We start from the raw sequence: 23,103 nt of genomic DNA on the forward strand, positions 1-23,103 counted from the left end.
GCTGGCTGACAGAAAACAAAGAGTAGCGATTAACGGGTCCCTTTCTGAATGGCAGGCAGTGACCAGTGGGGTACCGCAGGGTTCAGTGCTGGGACCGCAGCTGTTTACAATATATATTATTGATTTAGATGAGGGAATTAAAAGTAACATTAGCAAATTTGCTGATGACACAAAGCTGGGAGGCAGTGTGAAATGTGAGGAGGATGTTATGAGAATGCAGGGTGACTTGGACAGGCTGGGTGAGTGGGCAGATGCAGTTTAATGTGGATAAGTGTGAGGTTATCCACTTTGGTGGTAAGAACGGGAAGGTAGATTATTATCTAAATGGAGTCAAGTTAGGAAAAGGGGAAGCACAACAAGATCTAGGTGTTCTTGTACATCAGTCACTGAAAGCAAGTATGCAAGTACAGCAGGCAGTGAAAAAAGCTAATGGCATGCCGGCCTTCATAACAAGGGGAATTGAGTATAAGAGCAAAGGGGTCCTTCTGCAGGTGTACAGGGCCCTGGTGAGACCACACCTGGAGTACTGTGTGCAGTTTTGGTCTCCAAATTTGAGGAAGGACATTCTTGCTATTGAGGGAGTGTAGTATAGGTTCACAAGGTTAATTCCCAGGATGGCGGGACTGTCATATGTCAAAAGATTGGAGCAACTGGGCTTGAATACACTGGAATTTAGAAGGCTGAGGGGGGATCTTATTGAAACATGTAAGATTATTAAGGGATTGGACACGCTGCAGGCAGGAAGCATGTTCCCACTGATGGGCGAGTCCAGAACCAGAGGCCACAGTTTAAGAATTAGGGGTAGGCCATTTAGAACGGAGTTGAGGAAAAACTTTTTCACCCAGAGAGTGGTGTATATATGGAATGCTCTGCCCCAGAAGGCTGTGGAGGCAAAGGTTTTGGGGATAAGGTAGGAACTGGATACTGATAGTGGATGATCAGCCATGATCACAGTGAATGGCGGTGTTGGCTCGAAGGGCCAAATGGCCTACTCCTGCACCTCTTGTCTATTATCAGTTTCTTTCACCATAGAAGCTCTAATTTCCTTGTTCTTGGACAGTACTCATGGTCCTGCACAATCTGGCAATCAGGAATATATTTCCTGGATGTCATCTTCAAATCCCATTAAAATTCTGTAGGTTTCTACAAGACCCTATCAATCTTCCACATTCTAATGAATAAGCCTACTGATTAATACAATCTTTGTTCATAGTCCTTTTATCTCAGGAATCAGTTAAGTGAATGCCTTCCAATGCATGACCATCCTTCTTCAGTTAAAGGAAATCAACACTGCACACAATGCTCATGCAGCAAGACATCCTGCTCCTTACTCAAATTCTTTTGTTATAACAACCAGCATAAAATTTATCTTCTTAACCTAGGTCTTGCTGCTCCTATCTTTCCCAATCTATTGTCATTCTGATAATAATTTACCTTCCTGTGGATAACCTCACATTTATCTACATTATACTCTATCGACTCGGCTGGTGGTGTAGTGGCATCAGCGCCAGACTTCAGGACAAAGGTCCCGGGTTCGAATCCAGCCAGCTGGCTCCCCTGCATGCTTACCATCCATGCTGGGTTACGAGCTAGTGATCTCTTTGAAACTCACCCGGCAGAAAGCAATGGCGAATCACTGCTGTAACTTGCCTCACACGCGATTCACCACTACGTCAGAAAGGCGTGGAGGGAAATCGACCGCTAACCGGAGAAATTCCAGATGCAACGTACCTTTCCTTTCCTATACACTATCTGCCGGGCATCTGGCCAAAGCCTCAAGCTGAAGCTTCTCTGCATCTTCCTCAGGTACACTTTTCCACTGAACTTTGATGCCATCCACAAACCCTTGGGATATCACACTTAATTTGCTCCTCAAAATCATTAACATGAATGTAGTGAACCAAGCATTGATCCCAGTGGTGGTATTCCAATAGTCATTGCCTGCAAGCTAGACTATTTATTTGTATTTTGTTTCCTGTCATCCAACTAGCTGTCTATCCATAACTCAGTATCTTGCCTTCAATCCCATTTGCTTTGATTTTGCATGCCGTTCTTCGACCGAACCCAAAAGCTTTTTGAAGGTCAAAATACATCATATTTACTGGTTCTCCTTGAGCAATTCTGTTGGTTACAACCCAAAAAATATTATTAGGCTTGTCAAACATGTTTTTTCCCTTTTACAAATCCTTGTCAACTGTCTGATCCTGTCACTCTTCTCCATGTACTATACTATTACATCTTTTATAACTGACTAGCAATTTCTGCACCACAGATGTCAGGCTAATCAGTCTGTAATTCCGTTTTCCCTATTTTTTCTTTTGATGAATTGCCCTGTAATTGATTGAAACTATCCAAAACAAACATAATTATTTAAAGATTAATGTAAAGAGAGATCCAGTGTTACTTTACCTGTTGTACGAGTCAACAAACAGCTGAAGATTGTGATGATTAAGCCCAGTGGAGATGTGATTACGGTATGTCTGGATCAATTCAGGATTAGAATTTATTTCATCCTAAAGTTAGATTACATACATGTTGTTAGACAAACGTAAACTATAATCATAATGGTCCTAATCACTGATAATTTTATTACTTTGCACATAAGCTAGAAAGTGAGAGGAATGGTCAAGGTTTAAGAATTCACAAATGAGAAAATACAATTTGGACAAGTATTTGCTGTCAGCAGCAAACATGGTTGCTGTACAGCCATATCTGATAAAAATTCCATTTAGCTTTGGTGATACGCTCAATTGGGATTTTTAGAAAATGTATGGTGAATTCCCTGGTTTGACTGTACTATGAGAAACAAGTCATTCCCCTTGGAGGAGAAAAACTGATCGCTGGACATGGTTCTTCATCTTAAATTAGTTAATCAAAGCCATTTTGAATTCCTCAAATAATTCAAAATGTTCAAAAGGTTGGAAGGAGGCAATAAAGTATGTAGCATAAAATTCACTCAGCCATTATGGTCCATTCAAATTTAAATAGGGAAAAGGCAATTCTGACACTGGAGAAATGCTGACAACAGCTTTCTGGTGTGCATAGTCAAATGGGAAATGTTAGTTACATTGAGAAATAGCACCGAATGCTCAGATCACTAAAGTGACACAAGTTGTCATCAGTACCATCAAATCTGGATTAAAAAAAGCTGAATTCCAGAGGGAAGGACACAGTGATCTTCGACTTTAAGAGAGCGTTTCACTGAGTATGGCATTCAAACACATTGATAACACAGAGGTGGAAAACAAAGTCAGTTATGGTTGTCAAAAAGAGGACATAAATGATATTGGCTGAAAGGGCCTACTTTAGTGTTATACAATTCTGTGAAATAAATCCTCTAACCCAAAGACATCACTGCAGGAGTTCTGGTGTAATGCCCTCAGCCAAACATGTAATGCCCTCAGCCAAACAATATTCAGCTGTTACAATTATCTTCCCTTCATCAGAGTCAGAAGAGGAGATAGTTAAAAAGCCTTTCAAAACCCATATTCAATTGCACTCTAGTCCTCAAAGAAAGCAAGCAAGCATGCTAGTATGCAAGCTAGACAGGCAACACTCAGGCAGGACTGATAAGTGGCAATACATGTCACAAATATCCCAAGGAGTGATTATCTCCAGGGAGTGGGAGTCTAGTCATCTGCCCTTGATCTTCAATAGAATTACCATCAGCAAGTTCTCCACTGATATCACAGGGGTTAACACTGACAAGATACTCAAACAGCATGGTCACAGAAATAAAGGACAAGCACAGGGCAAGTTTTTTTTTGTACACACAACAGTAGGTCCTGAAACTTAATGCAGGGGAAGTGATAAAAGCAGATATGACAGCAACATTTAAGAGGTAGACAGACAACCACACAAATGGATAGAAAATAGAGGGATAGAGACCTTGTGCAGGCAGATTGGATTTGTTAAATTAGCATGGTAAGTACAGACATGGTGGGCCAAAGAACCTCGTTCTGTATTTGTAATGTACCATTTTCCAGTTGTTTGGGGGAAAAGGCCTCAGTGCTATCATTATGTTCTAAGGTGGGGCCCATCAGCCAAGGGACTAAAGTTATTATATCTGCTAGGATATAGTTTCAGGTTCAAAACTGCTCTCAGGGACACACTGAACATGCTCCAGAAAAGGTCACCAGATTACTGGTCAACAGAAAGATACCTGCCTCTCCATTACTGTCAATTTTTAAATTATTGCACTGCACACTTCTAGGCACAAGTATTCAAGGTATTTTATAAAAACTTTGGAGCAAAGTTACTAACATTTGGATACTAACTGTACTTTGATTAATGCCAGGACTTGCTCTGGGGCTGGACTGGCTGCTAGTAACTTGATTACACTTGTCATGAATGGAAGACAAGGTGGCATTTGTAGCTGAAGTCATTAGTCATTTCATTCTGATTTCTTACAGAAGCTTCTGAAAAGGAGCTTCATTTGAACATTCTTCTACTAGTTCATTCAATTCTCCACTGAATATATCAGTCAAGCTAGAGATTTGCTCAAAATCACTGGGCCTTCTACTTTCATAAAAATTGCAGCACATAGAGAGTCTTGCACCGTAGCTTTATTAGGTTGGCACATCAGTTTAGGTATGCCAAGGCAATTATTGACATACCTTTCTGAAAACTGATTGGCAGAACAATAATCACATTACTATTGATGAAGAGCAAAATGATGGATGGTGGTGGTACACAAATGTTCTCACCTGCAGTATTTGACACAAGCACCAGTAACAGTGAACAAACTGAAGGCAATATTCACAAGAACTGCTGCAGTCATTTCTGCTAAATCCATTAGACAGTCTAGTATACTACAAATATTTTGATGAGATCATTAATAAGGGTCAGTTATATCCTTCAGTAAGTGGCTAATACACCCAACTAATGTGTGCAGGATATCCAAAGAAAATAAGGATTCCTACCAGATGATCCAAATTATGTTAACTTCTACTCTATCTAAAGGAGAAAACTTTGATGCAAGTGAAATGTGAATATTGAACTTACCTTACTAAAGAGATGACTGATCAAAACATCTGCCAAATTAGAGGTCCAGCCAGTAAGCTAGGAGAAAATTGAAATTAAAATCATGCAGAACTGAATACTCAACTTTACACCTATTACTTTTCTCTCTGAAAACCAACCACTGAAAGATGTTTTGTAACACCTTATAGTAATCATAAAACAATGCACTAGTATAAGGCAATAGTAAGGGAATAAAGAGCAAATTCTTGAAGTTATTCAAACAAAGTCTTATAAAGTTTGATAAACAGTGGCACAGATTTTTAAAAGCTCATCCTTATGGCCAAAAACATTCAAAGTTCAAATTTGTTATCAAGGTTTCTTTTCAACCTTCTGTGTCAAGATGACACTGGTGACACATGGCAATGTTATGTGGGCAACTCACTAAACTACTAGATATACTTCTGAACTATGATCATCACAAAATACAGCATACATGTCACCCAGTTTGCTATTTCTCCATTTTTCAGCACCACACTTCAGAAAATTATCAAGTCTTGGAGACAAAATGATTTACCATGGCAAATAAGGGAGTTTTCAGTCATCTGGGGAATTTCCATAGAATTAGACAGTTAAATATACCTACTGTAAACTGGCAACCTGATCCACTACAAAGTACACCTACATCAGACTGGACAGATGGTTGCTTTTGCTGTTTAATGATCCTTTCACCAATGCATAATTAATTTTGTTGTGTTACACACAGAAAATTAGATAATTGTCCTTCCAGTGGTCCCATCTTATTTATACATGTTAAAAATCTTGGACCTGTGTAGATTAGAATGCCAATTTTTTTTTCTTTTTTTAAATTACTCAAAACATGATCCAGATTGCTTTACTATTGAACACTGTTGGCACCTTCTGGCTTCGCATGTAATTTTTTTTGAGAAAAAAAACTATTTTAAGAAGGAGGTGCATAGAAGAAACAAACAGCAAGGAACAAATATGGTTCTTGAGGAGTACAAGAAATCCAAGAAAACACTGAGGAAATCAGGAGGGCTACAAGGGATGAGGTTGCTCTAGTAGCCAAGGTGAATGAGGATTCTAAAGGCTTCTGCAGATGCATTAAAAGCACAAGGACAATGTGACAGAATGTTGGCAATGCTAATTCAACTAACCTTGCCCCTTTGCCCAGTTAGTCACTCCTCCTCATTCTGCCCTTAGTCTAGTTTCCCCAGTAGTGCACACAGTTTGCTCTCCCATTCTGCAGTTCTTGGGAATTCACCATTTACACACCTACCAAATGCTAACTCGACTAATCAAAACAATCCCTTCAGTTAAGGTGTTCTACTGGTTTGCAACTCAAAAATAAGGATTCCAGACACAGGCATTCCAAACAGTTTTTATTTTTACTCATACTGTTAAACCCCCAAGGGACCATTTGGGGTGTCCTAAAATAATGCCTGGGTTAGTGGGACAGGCACTATTCTTCTATATTCATCGGAGCATGTGGACACCGATCCATGGGTTTAACTAAAGCATTTGTTGTGGAATAAATGTAGGATGTTAGAGTTGCCTAATTCTGCATCTGAATTAATTATTATGGACTGGTCACTTGATCACACCCCCCCCCCCACCCCCAACCCCAGACCAACAGTAGAACTTCCTGTTCGTTCTAGGCCAGGTGGAGGCAGATTTAAACACTTAATCTGGTTTTACGAGAGGTGTGGAGGTTGGATTTGACATTGATTAATAGTTATATTAGAAAGTTAAAGACTGTCGTGGAGAAAGCCTCTGCATATTGGTACGTACATGATTATTTTCATTTGTCTATTTGTAAATACTTTTTTCTTCACAACTTTTGGGCAGATTTTGCATTTTTTTCCACCTGGCACCAAATAAAACTTCTTGCACTAACATGCTGTTGTGGCGTGCCATTTTTTTTTCAACTGGTGAGCCTATTCGGGCATGCTTACCCACACCTGGTGGCAAGGTATGATATTTGGTAGTACGGCACAAAATTGGTCCACTGGAAGATTAGAGCAGTCATCTATGTATGGAGCCTAAAGATACGGGGGAGAACTTAAATGGAATTTTTGTATCTGTATTTACTCGGGAGACAGACACAGCATCTGTAGAAGTGGGGCAAAGTAGCAGTGAGGTCATGGACCATATAGAGATTACAGAGGTGTTGTTTGCTGTTTCGAGGAAAATTACGGTGGATAATTCCTAGAGCGTGACAAGATGTTCCCTCAAACCTTAAGGGAGGCTAGTGCAGAAATTGCAGGTGCCCTAGCAGAGATATTTAAAATATCCTTAACCATGGGTGAAGTGCCAGAATATTGGAAGATAGCTAATATTGTTCCATGTTTAAGAAAGGCTCTAGGAATAAGCCAGGAAATTATCGACTACTGAGCCTGACATCAGTAGTGAGAAAGTTATTGGAAGGTATTCTAAGGGACCAGATATACAAGTATTTAGATAGGCAGAGTCTGATTAGGGATAATCAACATGGCTTTGTGCATGGTAGGTCTTTTCTTACCAATCTTAAGAATTTTTCCAAGTACGTTATCAAGAGAGTTGATGAAGGCAAGGCAGTAGATGTTGTTTACATGGACTTTAACAAAGCTTTTGAGAGGGTCTTGCATGGGAGGATGGTCAACAAGGTTCAGTCACTTAGCATTCAAGATGAGACAGTAAATATGATGAGACATCGATTTCACAGGAGAAGCCAGAGAGTAATAGTAGATGGTTGCCTCTCTGACTGAAGCCCTGTGGCTAGTGATGTGCCACAGGGATCAGTGTTGGGTCTGTTCTAGTTTGTCATCTATATAACAAGCTAGGGGATAAAGTGGCAAGCTGGATTTGTAAATTTGCACCAAGTTTGGAGGTGTAGTGGACAATATGGTTGACTATCAAAGCTTGCAGCGGGATCTGGAGCAACTGGGACATGGGCTGAAAAAAAAAAAATGGCAGATAGAATTTAATGCAGACAAGTGTGAGATGTTGCACTTTGGGAGTAAAAACCAGGGTAGGATTTACTTGCATGATTTGTGGTAGGGCACTGAGAAATGCAGTAGAATAGAGGTATCTGCGAATGCAGATCCATAATTCTTTGAAAGTGGTGTCACTGGTAGTTAGGGTTGTAAAGAAAGCTTTTGGCACATTGACCTTTATAAGTCAAAGTATTGAGTACAAGAGTTGGGATGTTATGACGAAGTTGTTAAAAAAAAAAGTTGGCGAGGCCTAACTTGAAGTATAGTGTGCAATTTCTGTCACCTAACTACAGGAAAGATATCAATAAGATTGGAAGAGTGCAGAGAAAATTTCCAAAGATGTTGCAGGACTCTAGGACCTGAGTTATAGGGAAAGGATGAATAGGTTAGTACGTTATTTCCCACAGCATAGAAGAATGAGGGGAAACTCGATAGAGAAATACAAAACTGTAAGAGGTATAACTAGGGTAAATACAAGCAGGCTTTTTCCACTGAGGTTGGGTGAGACTAGAACAATATGTCATGGGTTAAGAATAAAAGGTGAAATGGCTAAGACCATAAGACATGGGAGCAGAATTCGGCCATTTGGCCCATCGAGTCTACTCCGCCATTCAATCGTGGCCAATCCTTTTTTTCCTCCTCAACCCCATTTCCCGGCCTTTTCCCCATAATCTTTGATGCCATGTCCAGTCAAGAACCTATCAATCTCTGCCTTATATACACCCAACGACCTGGCCTCCACATGGCAACAAATGCCACAAATTCACCATCCTCTGGCTAAAGAAATTTCTCTGCATCTGTTTTGAATGGATGCCCCTCTATCCTGAGGCTCTGCCCTCTTATCATAGACTCTCCCACCATGGGAAACACCCTTTCCACCTCTACTCTGTCTAATCCTTTCAACATTTTAAAGGTCTCAAGGAGATCCCCCCCTCATCCTTCTAAATTCTAGCCAGTAGAGACCCAGAGCCATCAAACATTCCTTTCATTCCTGGAATCATCCTTGTGAATCTCCTCTGGACCCTCTTCAATACCAGCACATCTCTTCTAAGATGAGGAGCCCAAAACTGTACACAATACTCAAAGTGAGGCCTCACCAGTGCCTTATAAAGCCTTAGCATCACATCCCTACACTTGTATTCTAGACCTCTTGAAATGAATGCTACATTGCATTTGCCTTCCTCACCACCAACTCAACCTGCAAGTTAACCTTTAGGGTATTCTGCACAAGGACTCCAAAGTCCCTTTGCATCTCAGAATTTTGGATTTTCTCCCTGTTTAGAAAATAGTCCACACATTTACTTCTACTACCAAAGTGCATGACCATGCATTTTCCAATATTATATTTCATTTGCCACTTTCTTGGCCATTCTCCTAATCCAAGTCCTTCTGCATCCTATCTGCCCCTCCACCAATCATTGTATCATCTGCAAACTTAGTAACAAAGCTATCTGTCTCATCATCAGCATAGATAGAAGTGGTCCCAATACTGAATCCTGCGGAACACCACTAGTCATCTTAAGCCAACCAGGCAAGGATCCTTTTATTCCCACTCGCCACTTCCCTCCAATCAACCAATTGACCTAACTATTTTATTAACTTTCCTGTAATACCACAGGCTCTTAACTTGGTAAGCAGCCTCATGTGTGGCACCTTGTCAAAAGCCTTCTGAAAGACCAACTACGCAACATCCACTGTAACACACATAAATATTGCTGGTGAACGCAGGCCACGCAGCATTTATAGGAAGAGATACAGTCGACGTTTCGGGCCGACACCCTTCATCAGGACTAACTTAAAGAAGAGATAGTAAGAGATTTGAAAGTGGGAGGGGGAGGGGGAGATCCAAAATGATAGGAGAAAACAGGAGGGGGAGGGATGGAGCTAAGAGCTGGGAAGTTGATTGGCAAAAGGGATATGAGAGGATCATGGGATGGGAGGCCTAGGGAGAAAGAAAGGGGGAGAGGGGAAGCCCGAGGATGGGCAAGGAGTATAGTGAGAGGGACAGAGAGAAAAAGGAGAGAGAGAGAAAAAATTATATTATAATAAAAGGTAATTAACAGATGGGGTACGAAGGGGAGGTGGGGCATTAACGGAAGTTAGAGAAGTCAATGTTCACGCCATCAGGTTGGAGGCTACCCAGACGGAATACAAGGTGTTGTTCCTCCAACCTGAGTGTGGCTTCATCTTGACAGCAGAGGCGGCCATGGATAGACATATCAGAATGGGAATGGGATGTAGAATTGAATGTGTGGCCACTGGGAGATCCTGCTTCCTCTGGCGGACACAGTGTAGGTGTTCAGCGAAACGGTCTCCCACCCTGCGTTGGGTCTCGCCAATATATAGAAGGCCGCATCGGGAGCACCAGACGCAGTATATCACCCCAGCCGACTCATATCCCCCCCATCCCTTCCCACCGATCTCCCTCCTGGCACTTATCCTTGTAAGCGGAACAAGTGCCACACATGCCCTTACACTTCCTCCCCCACCACCATTCAGGGCCCTAGACAGTCCTTCCAGGTAAGGCCACACTTCACCTGTGAGTCAGCTGGGGTGATATACTGCGTCCGGTGCTCTCGATGCGGCCTTCTATATATTGGTGAGACCTGACGCAGGCTGGGAGACCATTTCGTTGAACATCTAGGCTCTGTCCGCCAGAGAAAGGAGGATCTCCCAGTGGCCACACATTTTAATTCCACATCCCATTCCGCAATGTCTATCCATGGCCTCCTCTGCTGTCAAGATGTAGCCACACTCAGGTTGGAGGAACAATACCTTATATTCCGTCTGGGTAGCCTCCAACCTGATGGCATGAACATTGACTTCTCTAACTTCTGTTAATGCCCCACCTCCCCTTTGTACCCCATCTGTTATTTATTTACCTTTTACTATTATATCATTTTTTTTCTCTCTCCTTTTTCTCCCTCTGTCCCTCACTATACTCCTTGCCCATCCTCTGGGGTCCCCTCCCCCCCCCTTCTTTCTCCTTAGGCCTCCTGTCCCATGATCCTCTCATATCCCTTTTGCCAATCAACTTTCCAGCTCTTAGATCCATCCCTCCCCCTCCTGTCTTCTATCATTTTGGATCTCCCCCTCCCCCTTTCAAATCTCTTATTATCTCTTCTTTCAGTTAGTTCTGACAAAGGGTCTCAGCCCAAAACGTCGACTGTACCTCTTGCTATAGATGCTGCCTGGCCTGCTGTGTTCACCAGCAATTTTTATGTGTGTTGCTTGAAATTCCAGCATCTGCAGATTTCCTCGTGTTAACATCCACTGTATCCCCTTTATCTATCCTATTTGTAATTTCTCAAAGAATTCCAACAGGTTCGCCAGGCAAAATTTCCCCTGAAGGAAACCATGCTGACTTTGTACCATCTTGTCCCGCGTCACCAAGTACTCCATCACCTCGTCCTTAATAATTGACTCCAACATCTTCCTAATCACTGAGGTCAGGCTAACTGGTCTACAATTTGTTTTCTGCTGCCTTCCTCCTTTTCTTAAAGAGTGGAGTGACATTTGCAATTTTCCAGTCCTCTGGCACCATGCCAGAGTCCAATGATGTTTGAAAGATCATTTCTAATGCCACCACAATCTCGAATGCTGCCCCTTTTAGAACCCTAGGGTGCAGTTCATCTGGTCCGGGTGACTTATGTACTTTTAGGTCTTTCAGCTTTTTGAGCACCTTCTCCTTCGTAATAGTAACTGCACTCACTTCTCTTCTTTCACACACTACAACATCTGGCACATTGCTAGTGTCTTCCACAGTGAAGACTGATGCAAAATACTCATTTAGTTCATCTACCATCTCTTTGCCCCCCATTATTATTTCTTCTGCCTCATTCTCTAGCGGTCCCATATCCACTCTCATCTCTCATTTATTTATTTACTTGAAAAAGCTTTTACTATCCACTTTAATATTATTTGCTAACTTGCTTTCATATTTCATCTCTTCCCTTCTGATTCTTTTAGTTGCTCTCTGTAGGTTTTTAAAAAACTTCCCAACCCTTTATCTTTTTGCTTTGTTGTATGCCCTCTCTTTTGTTTTTACATTAACTTTGACTTCCCTTGCCAGCCACAGTGGTACTATTTTGCCATTTCAGTACTTCTTCACTTTTGGAATACACATGTATTGCATCTTCCTCATTTTTCCCAGAAACACACGCCATTGCTGCTTTGCTGACATCCCTGACAGCAACTCCTTCCAATTTACTTTGGCCAGCTGCTCTCTCATACCATTGTAATTTCCCTTACTCCACTGAAATACTGCTATATCAGACTTTACTTTCTCCCTATCAAAATTCAAGTTGAACTCAATCATATTAAGGGGAACTTCTTCAGAGATGGAACAAGCTGCCAGCAGAAACAGTGGATGCGGGCTTTGATTTCTACATTTAAGATATTTGGATAGGTACATGCATGGGAGGGGGTATAAAGGGCTATGGCCTGTGTGCAGGTCAATGGGACTGGACGGATTAATAGTTCAGCATGGACTAGACAGGCTGAAGGATCTGTTTCTGTGCTATAGTGTCTGTGACTACGACGAAAACCAAGCCAATACAAACATCCTTTAAGGATCTAATATAGTCAGCAGATTATTACCCGACTTCTGTCATGCTTGGATAACATTTTACTTATTTAGCACAGTATCCTTTTCTCTAGTGCCCTATTTATTATCAGTAACTCTTCCTCTACCATGCTTTTTAATTGATGGAAGGAGATGGAATGTATAATGCTATCTTTCCTGAAGCCTGGCAACTCTCATTACTATATAGAAGAAGCAAATGCCTCAGGTTAAAACAGCCATAACCATTCCCACCTCCACCATCACTCCACTTCCAATTTGACCTTAATATGAAGGTTGAATGAAAGAAGAAAAGTCCTAAATCTTCAACTTTTAAACACAAGTTGAGGCAGTGTGTCCCACTTCTATTAGTTTTCCACAATCTATTTCAGGGTTTCATACACTTGTACATTTTTCTAAAAATTAAAAACTATTTCGGAAAGTGCCGCTAATAGAATTACAACTATTAATGACGTTCTATACTTGGTGTAGTGTTCTATTTGTGTAGCATAACATACACAAATTACACCAGATTCACATGCTTTCATTTAAATATTTGGTATAATACAAGTAGTTCATGAAGTTAGAATTTACTGCCTAAAGCCTCCAGTCTTGTATTACCTTAGTTGCTGCCCAGTCCATCCATCCTTCAGCATTGCAATTAATATTAATGAGACAGAGTCCTTCAACAAGATCAGGATAAGTCAACTGGAAAAGAAAAAATTTGAAGTTTTTGCATTTTTGTTTTACTCTCAATGAAATGAGAATCAAATAAATAATTCTATTCAAACACAAGTTTTAATGAGAGCACCCAAGACTATGGCTAGCAACACCCACAAAGTTACTATTATGGAAGTGGTGTCAAACTTACAGCTAATCTGGTCAGGATATAAGCACCAGCTCCAACTCCTAATCCAATAATGCTCCTCAAACTGAAAGAGAAATTAGGCTGTTTTAGGCAACAGTTGAAAGAAGATGTTGGCTCCTAAAATTGGTCTAAGGTTCTTGTTGCTCTATACAAAGAATTAGTTAAAATACATCAGTGTTGTAAAGAAACAAAAGTACTTCTATTGCAGCATAGTAAAAACATACAATATAAATAAGGGTTTAACAGCAAGCTAGAATGTACTACGTTTTTATTAAGGGCGTTTCAAAATGAAACTATTCTGAATTATGGCCACATTGTTGGTGGAATAATTCAATGTGTACATTCACCTAGAAATTAGTCACCTACTTCTCTAGCTTTAAAACACTAGTCTCTTGAATATTGCTTTAAAAGACATAAAATATGTAAAGTTAGTACTAATTGCAAATCAAGACTGCAGAACTTCAAAGAATAACAGTATTGGACTTGGAAAAATATTGCCATTCCTTCATCACTGAGTATTAAATCCTATCCAACACAATACTTTTTCAAGATACATGGACAATAAATACCAACCTTAATATCACTACTCAATTCAAATAAAAAAGTACATTAAGAAAATTGCAAAGTGATGCATCAGTATTTTTATAAACAAATCAGTGACGGGCAAAAACTGCAGCATGTAACTAGGTTGCTGTTAATTGTATTATTGATTAAATGCATTATAGACATTGTAGGCTTATAGTCTTACCCAAAATGTTTTAAGACAGCAGGAATTAACTCTGCCATTTGGTCCATTGATGGATATTCGTATCTGTAAATCAGATGCAAAGTTGCATATTATTTTTGAACAGCTGTTAAATTATCTACTCATCTAAAATCAGGATTATGAAACAATATTGCCAGAAATTATGAAGTAATTTGCCTTGGATGTGTCAAATATGAAATCTGCTTCAAGTTACAATGAGCTGCTAAGACATCACTGGAGAGCAGGTGACAATTCCCAGTCATCTGGAAGTACATTTTAAATTACTGTAAAATGATATGATATGAAATAGACTTTGCACAATAAATACACAAGCTACATGCCTTATACAATGTTTCAAGCATTCAATCATTAAATTACTCAAAACAGCATTATTCTTCATCTAACAGACAAGCCTCTTTATACTAGGCCACTTTGAAGTGAAAACAGCAATAAGCACACTTATTAGAATGTTGTAAAATAAAATTAGCTGCTGATTTTAAGGAATACTTACAGATCCTCTCCAGGTTACAAATCGCTGACATATGGATATCCTATACATACAAACATTTGGGAGACCACCGGGATAGATTTGCTAACCGCCCTGAGCCCACAGTAATCTTTTAGCGGGTGGGAACAAAACATTTCCATGTTCCTTCTCTAGCTGTTCATTATCATCCTCCGCCCCCAAAATGGGAGTTGCATCAAACCAAACAGAACCAGACGTGCAGAGCAAACCCACTCGTTCACTCACCGGGGCTAACAGCATCCGCTCTTTCATAACAGCTATTTCTTTGATCCACCCACACATTTTGTATATTCCAAGTTATAAATAGTTCTGTTTATGAACAGTTCTTAGGAACAGAATCCTATTGTACCTGGGCATTGCCTGTCTACATGAGTAAGTTTTTCATCTTGAATATATTACTGTCAACATAACAGTGCATGGAGGAGGTGCGCAGTCTAACAGAGTGAGTGTTTCAGATTTTTTTTTGTGATCACAAGACTCTGTTGAACATTGGTAATGCAGAATACTGCAAGTCCAGTTCATTGGTTCATTGCAAGACCAATGGCAGGAGAGCTATGTGGCCTTGGTTTTAGTGCAGACCAGGTCCCAGTGTTGCTGGGTCGCCTGTTGCAGCCACCCAGAGAAGAAACACTGGAGAATACGTGAGAGGCAGCAGACGCGGTACGGGTGCGCTGGAGTCCTGTTGAGTTCGAGGTTGGCCCCTCCCATTGGTGCTGCCCTCTAGTGTACTCTTGGCGGAAGACAAGCATGACTACGTTCACCTGTGGCTGCAGTAGTACGTGATGATTGGACCACTACAGAATTGTTCTTGCAAACAATATCTATGCAGCATCGATCTATAGGACATGATACTCAGGAACTCGAGCTATAGTATTTATTTTTGCATGACTGCTTGTTTACTGCTATCTTATATGTGCCTTATGCTGTGTATTACTGTTAGTACTGTTTTGCACCTTGGCCCCGGAGGTATTCATGGATAATTGAATGACAATTAAACTTGAACTTGTACCAATGGCTTTGCTACTTTAGAGTTGAAGCAAACTGTCATGCTAACTAAATAACCTTTTCTCAAGTAAAGCAAAATATACTTCAGAATTAGGAAAAACAGAAAGTAAACCATTTAAAAAAAAATTACAATGGGAAGAGAACACAAAACTATGAAATGAAGAGACATACAAGACATAAATGGACACACCAGCTTGCCTCATTCATGCCAACAGCTTTACCTATCTTCAGTAATAACATGTGCTCACATCTCTTCTGTATTATTACATGCCTTGCTAATTCATGTGCCCAAACTGTCTCTTAAACACAGTAAATTGTCTTATTTCACCACTGCCTCTGGTAGCATATTCTAGATACACAGTCACCCTGTAAAAATCCTTCCTTAATATTATATTATCGCCTCTTGACTCTTCTCACATAAGATTCCGCCCACCTACCCTATCTGTGCCTGTCATAGTTTTACACTTTGATCAGGACAACCCACAGCATCACTCAGTCCAAGGAGACCAAGCTCCAACCTATGTGATTTCTCCCCACAAATAAAGCCCTCCAATCTAGGTGGTGAATCTCAGCAACTCCAGCACTACCATCCCTCCCATAGTGTGCCAACCAGAAAAGCACATGATACAGGTGGCCCTCGTTTTCTGAACATTCGCTTTATGGCACCTCACTGTTATGAAAGACCTCCATTAGTTATCTGTTTTCGCTAACAGAAGGTGTTTTCACTGTTAGGAAAAAAGGCAGCGTGCGCCCGAACAGCCAAGCTTCTCCCCTGGAACAGCATTCTAGCCGGCATTACTTAAACACGTGCTTTACTTCGATTTATTTTGTGCATCCGTTAGCAAGATGAGTTCCAAGGCATCGGAAAAGCCTAGAAGAGCTCATAAGGGTGTTACACTTAGCGTAAAACTAGAGATGATGAAGCGTTTCGATCGTGGTGAACAAAGTAAGGACATTGTCCGCGCGTTGAACTTGCCTGCGTCCACAATTCGCACTACTTATACGCAGAGAGAAAGAATTTTGAAAGCTCCCGCTGTTATTGTTGGTTCTGTTCGTAACAAAGTGGTCTCTCTTAGTCGGCATCCAATAATGGATAAAATGGAAAGTCTATTGCTTGAGTGGATTGATGGGTGTACAAAGCGTGATGTTCCATTAAGTTTTCTTACACTTAAGAAGAAATCAATCTTTTTAATAAGCTGAAACAGAAAGCACTGGACGATGATGGAAGTGTTGCGAAAGTGGAATTTAAAGGTAGTCATGGGTGGTTTGATCGGTTTCTGAGGCAAGGGCAGCTTCATAGTTTAAGTAGTGGTCCCCAACCTCCAGGCCGCAGACCAATACATTGCCACAAAGAATGCAGTGGTAGCCAGGACGCACCCAGCACATCTTTAAGAAAAAAGCCGAAATAGACAAGCTAATTAATTAGGTGTCGCCTGGCTCGTAAATGTCGGCCCAGATCAGAGGCGATTATGTCAGGTGGTTATTCCTATAAGCAAGTGTTTAACTGTGACGGAACTGTAATTTATTGGAGTCTTCCAGATTCTGGTAAGTGAAACTACACTGTACATATATTATTTCTACTTTATATAGGCTGTGTATTTTTGTGTTATTTGGTATGATTTGGCAGCTTCATAGTTACTGGAGAGAGTGTTTCTGCCGAGAGCGCTTCCGCGAGATTTTCGCTGCACTAGACAGTGCTGCAGAAAAGTATTTCTACTTTATATAGGCTGTGTATTTATCATATCATTCCTGCTTTTACTATATGTTACTGTTATTTTACGTTTTGTGTGTTATTTGGCATGATTTTGTAGGTTATTTTTTGGGTCTGGGAATGATCAAAAATTTTTCCTATATTAATAAATGGTAATCGCTTATTCGCTTTACCACATTCCGGCTTACGAACCATTTCATAGGAACGCTCTACCTTCGGATAGCGGGGAAACCTGTATGCCAAGTTTGGACTTAAGTTTTTTTTTTGTAAAGTTGCAATAAATGACCCACTTAAGTTTGGTGCTCCAACCTATGAGGGCAGGTAACCTCATGCCTTCTTCATCATACTACTCACCCATATTGTACACTTAGGGAACTTCAACCCCAAGGTCTTTGTTCATCAGTATCTATTAATACAAAATGACTTGGGGCACATATGCTACCTCTATTTTATGTCCCAAAATGCATCACCTCCACAAGGCCAAGATATTAATATCAGAATTAGGCCATTTGGCCCATCAAGTCTGTTTCATCAATCATGATGGATTTATATTCCTTCCTCAATCCTACTGTCCCGTTTTCTCCGCTTACCAATCAAGATCCTATTTGCAGCAGTAGTTAATAGTGTTATTCCTATGCCAGTGGGTTAGGCACTCCCACAAGGAAAGAGTTCACATCCTGTACAAGCAGGATTGGCAATAAAGTTCAGTTGAAAATCCTGCATGTTGGCATCCTGGTGTGTTCTGCACTCTCTCTCAATAATAAACAACAGTATCAAGCTCCACTTTAAATATACCCAATGACATGGTCTCCACAGCCATCTGTGATAATGAGTTCTACAAATTAACCACCTCACGAAAGAAATTCCTCATCTGTTCTAAAAGGACATCTTTCTATTTTGAGGCTGTGTCCTTGTGTCCGAGACTCTCCCAATTAGAAACATCCTCTCCACATCCACTGTAGATTCCAGCTGTTCCCTGTAAGGAGGTTACACGATCTCCCGGTGAATGCATGAGTTTCCTCCAGGTGCGTATACTTAATTGGTCATACGTGTGTAATTAGGCAGCAAGGGTTCATTGGGCCAAAAGGGCCTGTTAGCATGTTATAGCTCTAAATTTTTTTTAAAAATGTGCTCTCATCTTGTTCAGCAACCTCCTGTATGGCACCTGAGCAAAAGTCTTCTGAAAACTCAAGTAAACAACATCCACACCTCCACTGGCTACTCTTTATAAAAAAAACAAACAAACAAACATTTAGTCAGGGCCGGATTAAGCTAGTGTGGGGCCTGTAGCATATGTTATAAAGGGGCCCTAAATTTAAAAAAGGTACGTTAAGTATTAAAACATAAATTATTTATTTGCATAGTAAAGTAATTCAATTTTTTCATTTGCTATACAGGCAGATAATACGACAAATGTCTGACACTTCAATAATAGTATTGCTTACATGTAGGTATCAATTTCAAATGTCAAAAGTAACAAAACTACAATTTAAAAGTTACATTTTCTAGATTTAGCATGAGCAAATTTGTTGATGATACTGGAAATGTCTATTTCACGCAGAAGTTCATGTTCAATGCTCATTAGGGTGAGATTGCTCAATCTGTTTTGACCCATGGTGCTCCTTAGTTCATTTTTAATCCTTTTCAGTTTTGAAAATGAGTGTTTTCCACTGCAGTTGGTAACCATGAGTGACAAATAGATGCACAAAGCATTTTCTACATTTGGAAAACATGACTCCAAAGAATTGTCAGTTATCAAAAGGTACAACTGTAACTCTACAAGGTCTTGTTTGGCACCAATATGAGAAACAAGATCAGTTTTCAACAGTTCAGTAAACTGCACAAATTCTCCATCAAGACTTTCTTCCATATCTTCCAGATATGATTTAATAAGATTTGATGACCTCTTTACGATCTCTTCAGGTGTAAACAACTGTAACTGATGAAGGAATCCAAAAACACTATTTACCTTTAGATAAGCTTTCTGCCTTTTTGACAGGGCAGAAAGCAAGCTGTCAATAGTGGCAAGAAATGTTCGGCTTTTAAACTTCTGAGAAGGCATTTGAGATTCAACAAGTGGATCAAGAGTGCTGGAACCACTGAAACCATCATATGCGCGATTTTGCTTGTGCTTTCTTCGAGTTTGCTGTTGATAATCTTCACACTTAGTCAGATCCTTGGCTTTCTGCTCAATGTCTGAAAAAGTAGACCGCACAGCTTGAATATATCCATGCAAGGGATCATAGAGTGCACAAGCTGTGTTCAAGTCTTGGCCAGAAGATTATAAGAAGCACTGGTCATTTGAAAACACTGTAATACTTGATCCCACAATATGACCATTATTCCTGTTTCCAACTTTGTCATGGTTGAAACTAGTCCACGAGCCCGTTGTTGACAATCTGCCTTCTGATCATTGTTATTTGAAATGTCATCCACGACTTGTTTTATTGCTGAAAAGCTGTAAAAGTGCTTTTGTTGCATCTGCACGAGCTGACCACCTGGTACCTGACACTCCTTTCATAATGGGCAAATGAGCACCACCATCAGATAATGCAGCAGAAAGGAGATCCCACCGATAAGTAGAAGCAGAAAAAAAATGTATACAGGCTTTCTACAAATTGAAAGAAAATTAATGCTTCTCGACAACATTCAGCAGCACATTTTCCAATCAAATTTAGTAAATGTGCAAAACATGGAACGTAATCCGCAAACTCATTCAGCTCTTCAATTCGTGCTTGTAAGCCACTATACTTGCCACTCATGTTGCTGGCATTGTCATAACTTTGATCACGGCAATCTTTTATATCAATGTCATTTTCCTTTAAAAAGTCAAGTAAACTTTGAGCGAGCTGTTCAGCACTATGACCTTCCATATCCAAAAACTTCATAAATCTTTCAGCTGGTCCAGACGGCAAATCATAGCACACAGTCAAAGTCAGCGGGGCACTTTCCAGCGGCTTAGGAGCTTGGGAGATAGCAAGGGTCACAACACAGCAAGGAGCCAACATACGCCTGCACACATACTATGCAGCATGCAGCTCCCCCAACATGAAAACAACGGTGTTGCCAGATCGTCGTGAGAATACAGTGAGATGCCGATTTCACCAGACTACAGCTTGCAAGGGGCCCGTAGCATTTGCTACTTTTGCTACTAGGTTAATCCAGCCCTGCATTTAGTAGGCATTCTTCAAATTCCTTCCCTTGGGATCCAGCACCAAGCTGATTACCCCAATCTAGCTGCATATTGAAATCCCCCATGACTATAACATTGCCCTTTTTAACTGCCTTTTCTATCTCTCGTTATAATTTGTACTGCATATCCTGGTTACTGTTTGGAGGCCTTGCACTTCTCATGATTAAACCTCATTTTCCAGGGCTCCTCCCAACATTCCGGTGGATCATATCCTGCTGTAGCCTTGGAAAGTGTTCTTGACTATGCTGAAATCCACCTATTGTCATGTCATTCAGAAGTTTACTAATTGTACCTCCCACAAATGGAAACACCTCTTTCTCCCTTATTAGGAAAGGGGAGAGCCTGTGGTATGTCGAATGCCGGATGAACAATGTAGTCTTTGGAGTACTGCAAGACTATGTCTTTGCTGTTGCCTTGCTCACGCTTGAATACTCAAGTGGTGGGTGCTGATAGTTTTTCCCGTGGAGGGAGGGGGGATTGTTGCTTGCTGTTTACATGTGGGAGGGAGGAGAGACTTTGGGGTTCTAACATTTAACTGTCATTTATTCTTTGGGGGCACTCCTCTGTTTTTGTGGATGGTTATGAAGAAAAAGCATTTCAGGATGTATACTGTATACATTTCTCTGACATTAAATGTACCTTTGAAACCTTTGAAACATTTATATCCAAGCTGGTCATACTTAGGGACAAGATCCAAGGTCCCATCTCCCGTTCTTGCATAACACCACTGGGTAGACTGGTCATCAGTAAAGCTCACCTCCATTATCCTGAGGCCCCTAAACACCAAGCCACATTTTCAATCCAGTTAGCCAGCTCATGTTGGATATCATGTGACTGAACTTTCTGGACCATTCTACCAAACAGGACACTGTCAAATGCCCATCAAAGACCATATAGACAACATTTATTGTTCACTCTTCAGTCTCTTTAGTTACCTCCTCAAAAAAAAACACAAATTAAGACATACTGGCTATTCCTAAGCAGCCTCTACCTTTCCAAATATACTAAATTGTATGCTTCAGAATTTCTCCATTAATTTGCCGAACACTGCTGCAAGGGTCACTGGTGTGCAGGAAGCTGGCTTATCCCTGCTGCCCTTCATAAAGGAGGAAAAAAATATGCTACCTTCCACTCTTTTGGCTCCTCACCTGTGGATAACAAAGGTGGAAAGATCTCTGTCAGGGATCCATTCTTCTCCCATGTTTCCTGCAAAAGATCTCATCCAGCTCTGGGGATTTACCTACACGTAGACATTCCAATACCACACAATCAACTTACACCTCCCATCAAGTCATTATCTCTCATGTCTTCTCCTTGGTGAACACAAGCAATACATATTCACTTAGGCCCTCACCCACAGATCCTGATTTCATAGATAGATAACCCACTTGATTACTAAGGCAATCTATTCCTTCACTGCTACTCTTTTGCTCCGAATAGAATGTCTCTTTAAATCATAAAATCTTAAATTTTCATAGCTCATTTTTGCCTTCTATTTTCTTGATTATCCAACACTCTCTTATGCTCAAGGACTTCACTCAACCCCCTCCGAATCGAACTTTCACTATCTTTTATTATCATTGCTTCCTCCACTGTAATACCTTTGCCTTTCACCCTTACCAGAACACATTGGCCTTAAACTCTTACTGACTTTAAGAACCCCATTTGTCAGATATTGTTTTATCCAGATACATCTGATCCCAACCTACTTTTGCTACTTTTATACGATTGAAGTTGGCCTTTCAATGATCTAGAATCTTAACTTGAGGATCATCTTTATCTGTAACCACTTTGGAACTTGCATTCTCAATGTGTTCGCCCATCAACACTTCTTCCACCTGGCTAGTTTCATTTACTAACAACAAGTCTCCAGCTCTATCTCCAGCTGGATACCTACAAATTGACTTAAAGAATCCCTTGTGGAAGCATTCAAATTCTTGTACTAAGGAAATCGCTGTTCAATATTGGGAATATTAAAATCCCCCCTACTATAATTGTATTGATCTTAACCTTTCTGAAGTTTTCTTATATTGGTCTCTCAAACTCTGGCTGATTATTGGGAGACCTACACTATTAATGCTTGCCCCTCTTTTGTACCTATATGACTGAACTGGACAACCCTTCTAGGATATTCTCTTACCTCTGGAAAAGCCTGCCAGTTCTGTGATCATGGCTGTGCCTGGTCAATGTATGTGCTCTGTGCTGCATAGCACCAACAGTAACAAATTCATAAACCACTCATTATTTATATTACACGAGCAGTCATCCTTACCCAGCTGGAAAAGATGAAGCTCCTTCATGCTGGCCCGGTAAATCAATATGGTAAATTGCAAAATGTAGTATTATTTCCTGCATGTCCTCGGAGTTGAAAAGAGTGTCAAAACATGATTTATCTGTAAAAAGAACATATTTCAATGGCTACATAAGGTGGTTCAGATAATGCAGTTAATTTTACAAAGACCAATTGCTAGTGAACATTATTTAGTGTCTACCCACAAAATTTGGGTAGAAAGCCACAAATGACTTCCCATTTGGAAAA

At 40.5% G+C, this 23,103-nt stretch overlaps 1 protein-coding gene across 4 annotated transcripts in view; it reads right to left on the bottom strand.

The window, feature by feature from the left end:
• The window catches only part of LOC134351549 (protein NDRG1-like), a 64,219-nt gene that overhangs the window by 12,551 nt on the left and 28,565 nt on the right, over positions 1-23,103 (bottom strand). For all 4 annotated transcript variants that reach the window (XM_063057853.1, XM_063057833.1, XM_063057843.1 and 1 more), the window contains 6 exons: positions 22,837-22,957; positions 14,133-14,195; positions 13,388-13,448; positions 13,138-13,224; positions 5,005-5,061; positions 2,410-2,513 (listed from right to left, as the gene is read on the bottom strand). In XM_063057853.1, the coding sequence (XP_062913923.1) occupies positions 2,410-2,513; positions 5,005-5,061; positions 13,138-13,224; positions 13,388-13,448; positions 14,133-14,195; positions 22,837-22,957 (493 nt within the window). The remainder of the gene's footprint in view (positions 1-2,409; positions 2,514-5,004; positions 5,062-13,137; positions 13,225-13,387; positions 13,449-14,132; positions 14,196-22,836; positions 22,958-23,103) is intronic.

Source organism: Mobula hypostoma, chromosome 1, assembly GCF_963921235.1.
Source record: "Mobula hypostoma chromosome 1, sMobHyp1.1, whole genome shotgun sequence".
Classification (NCBI taxonomy): Eukaryota; Metazoa; Chordata; class Chondrichthyes; order Myliobatiformes; family Myliobatidae; genus Mobula; species Mobula hypostoma.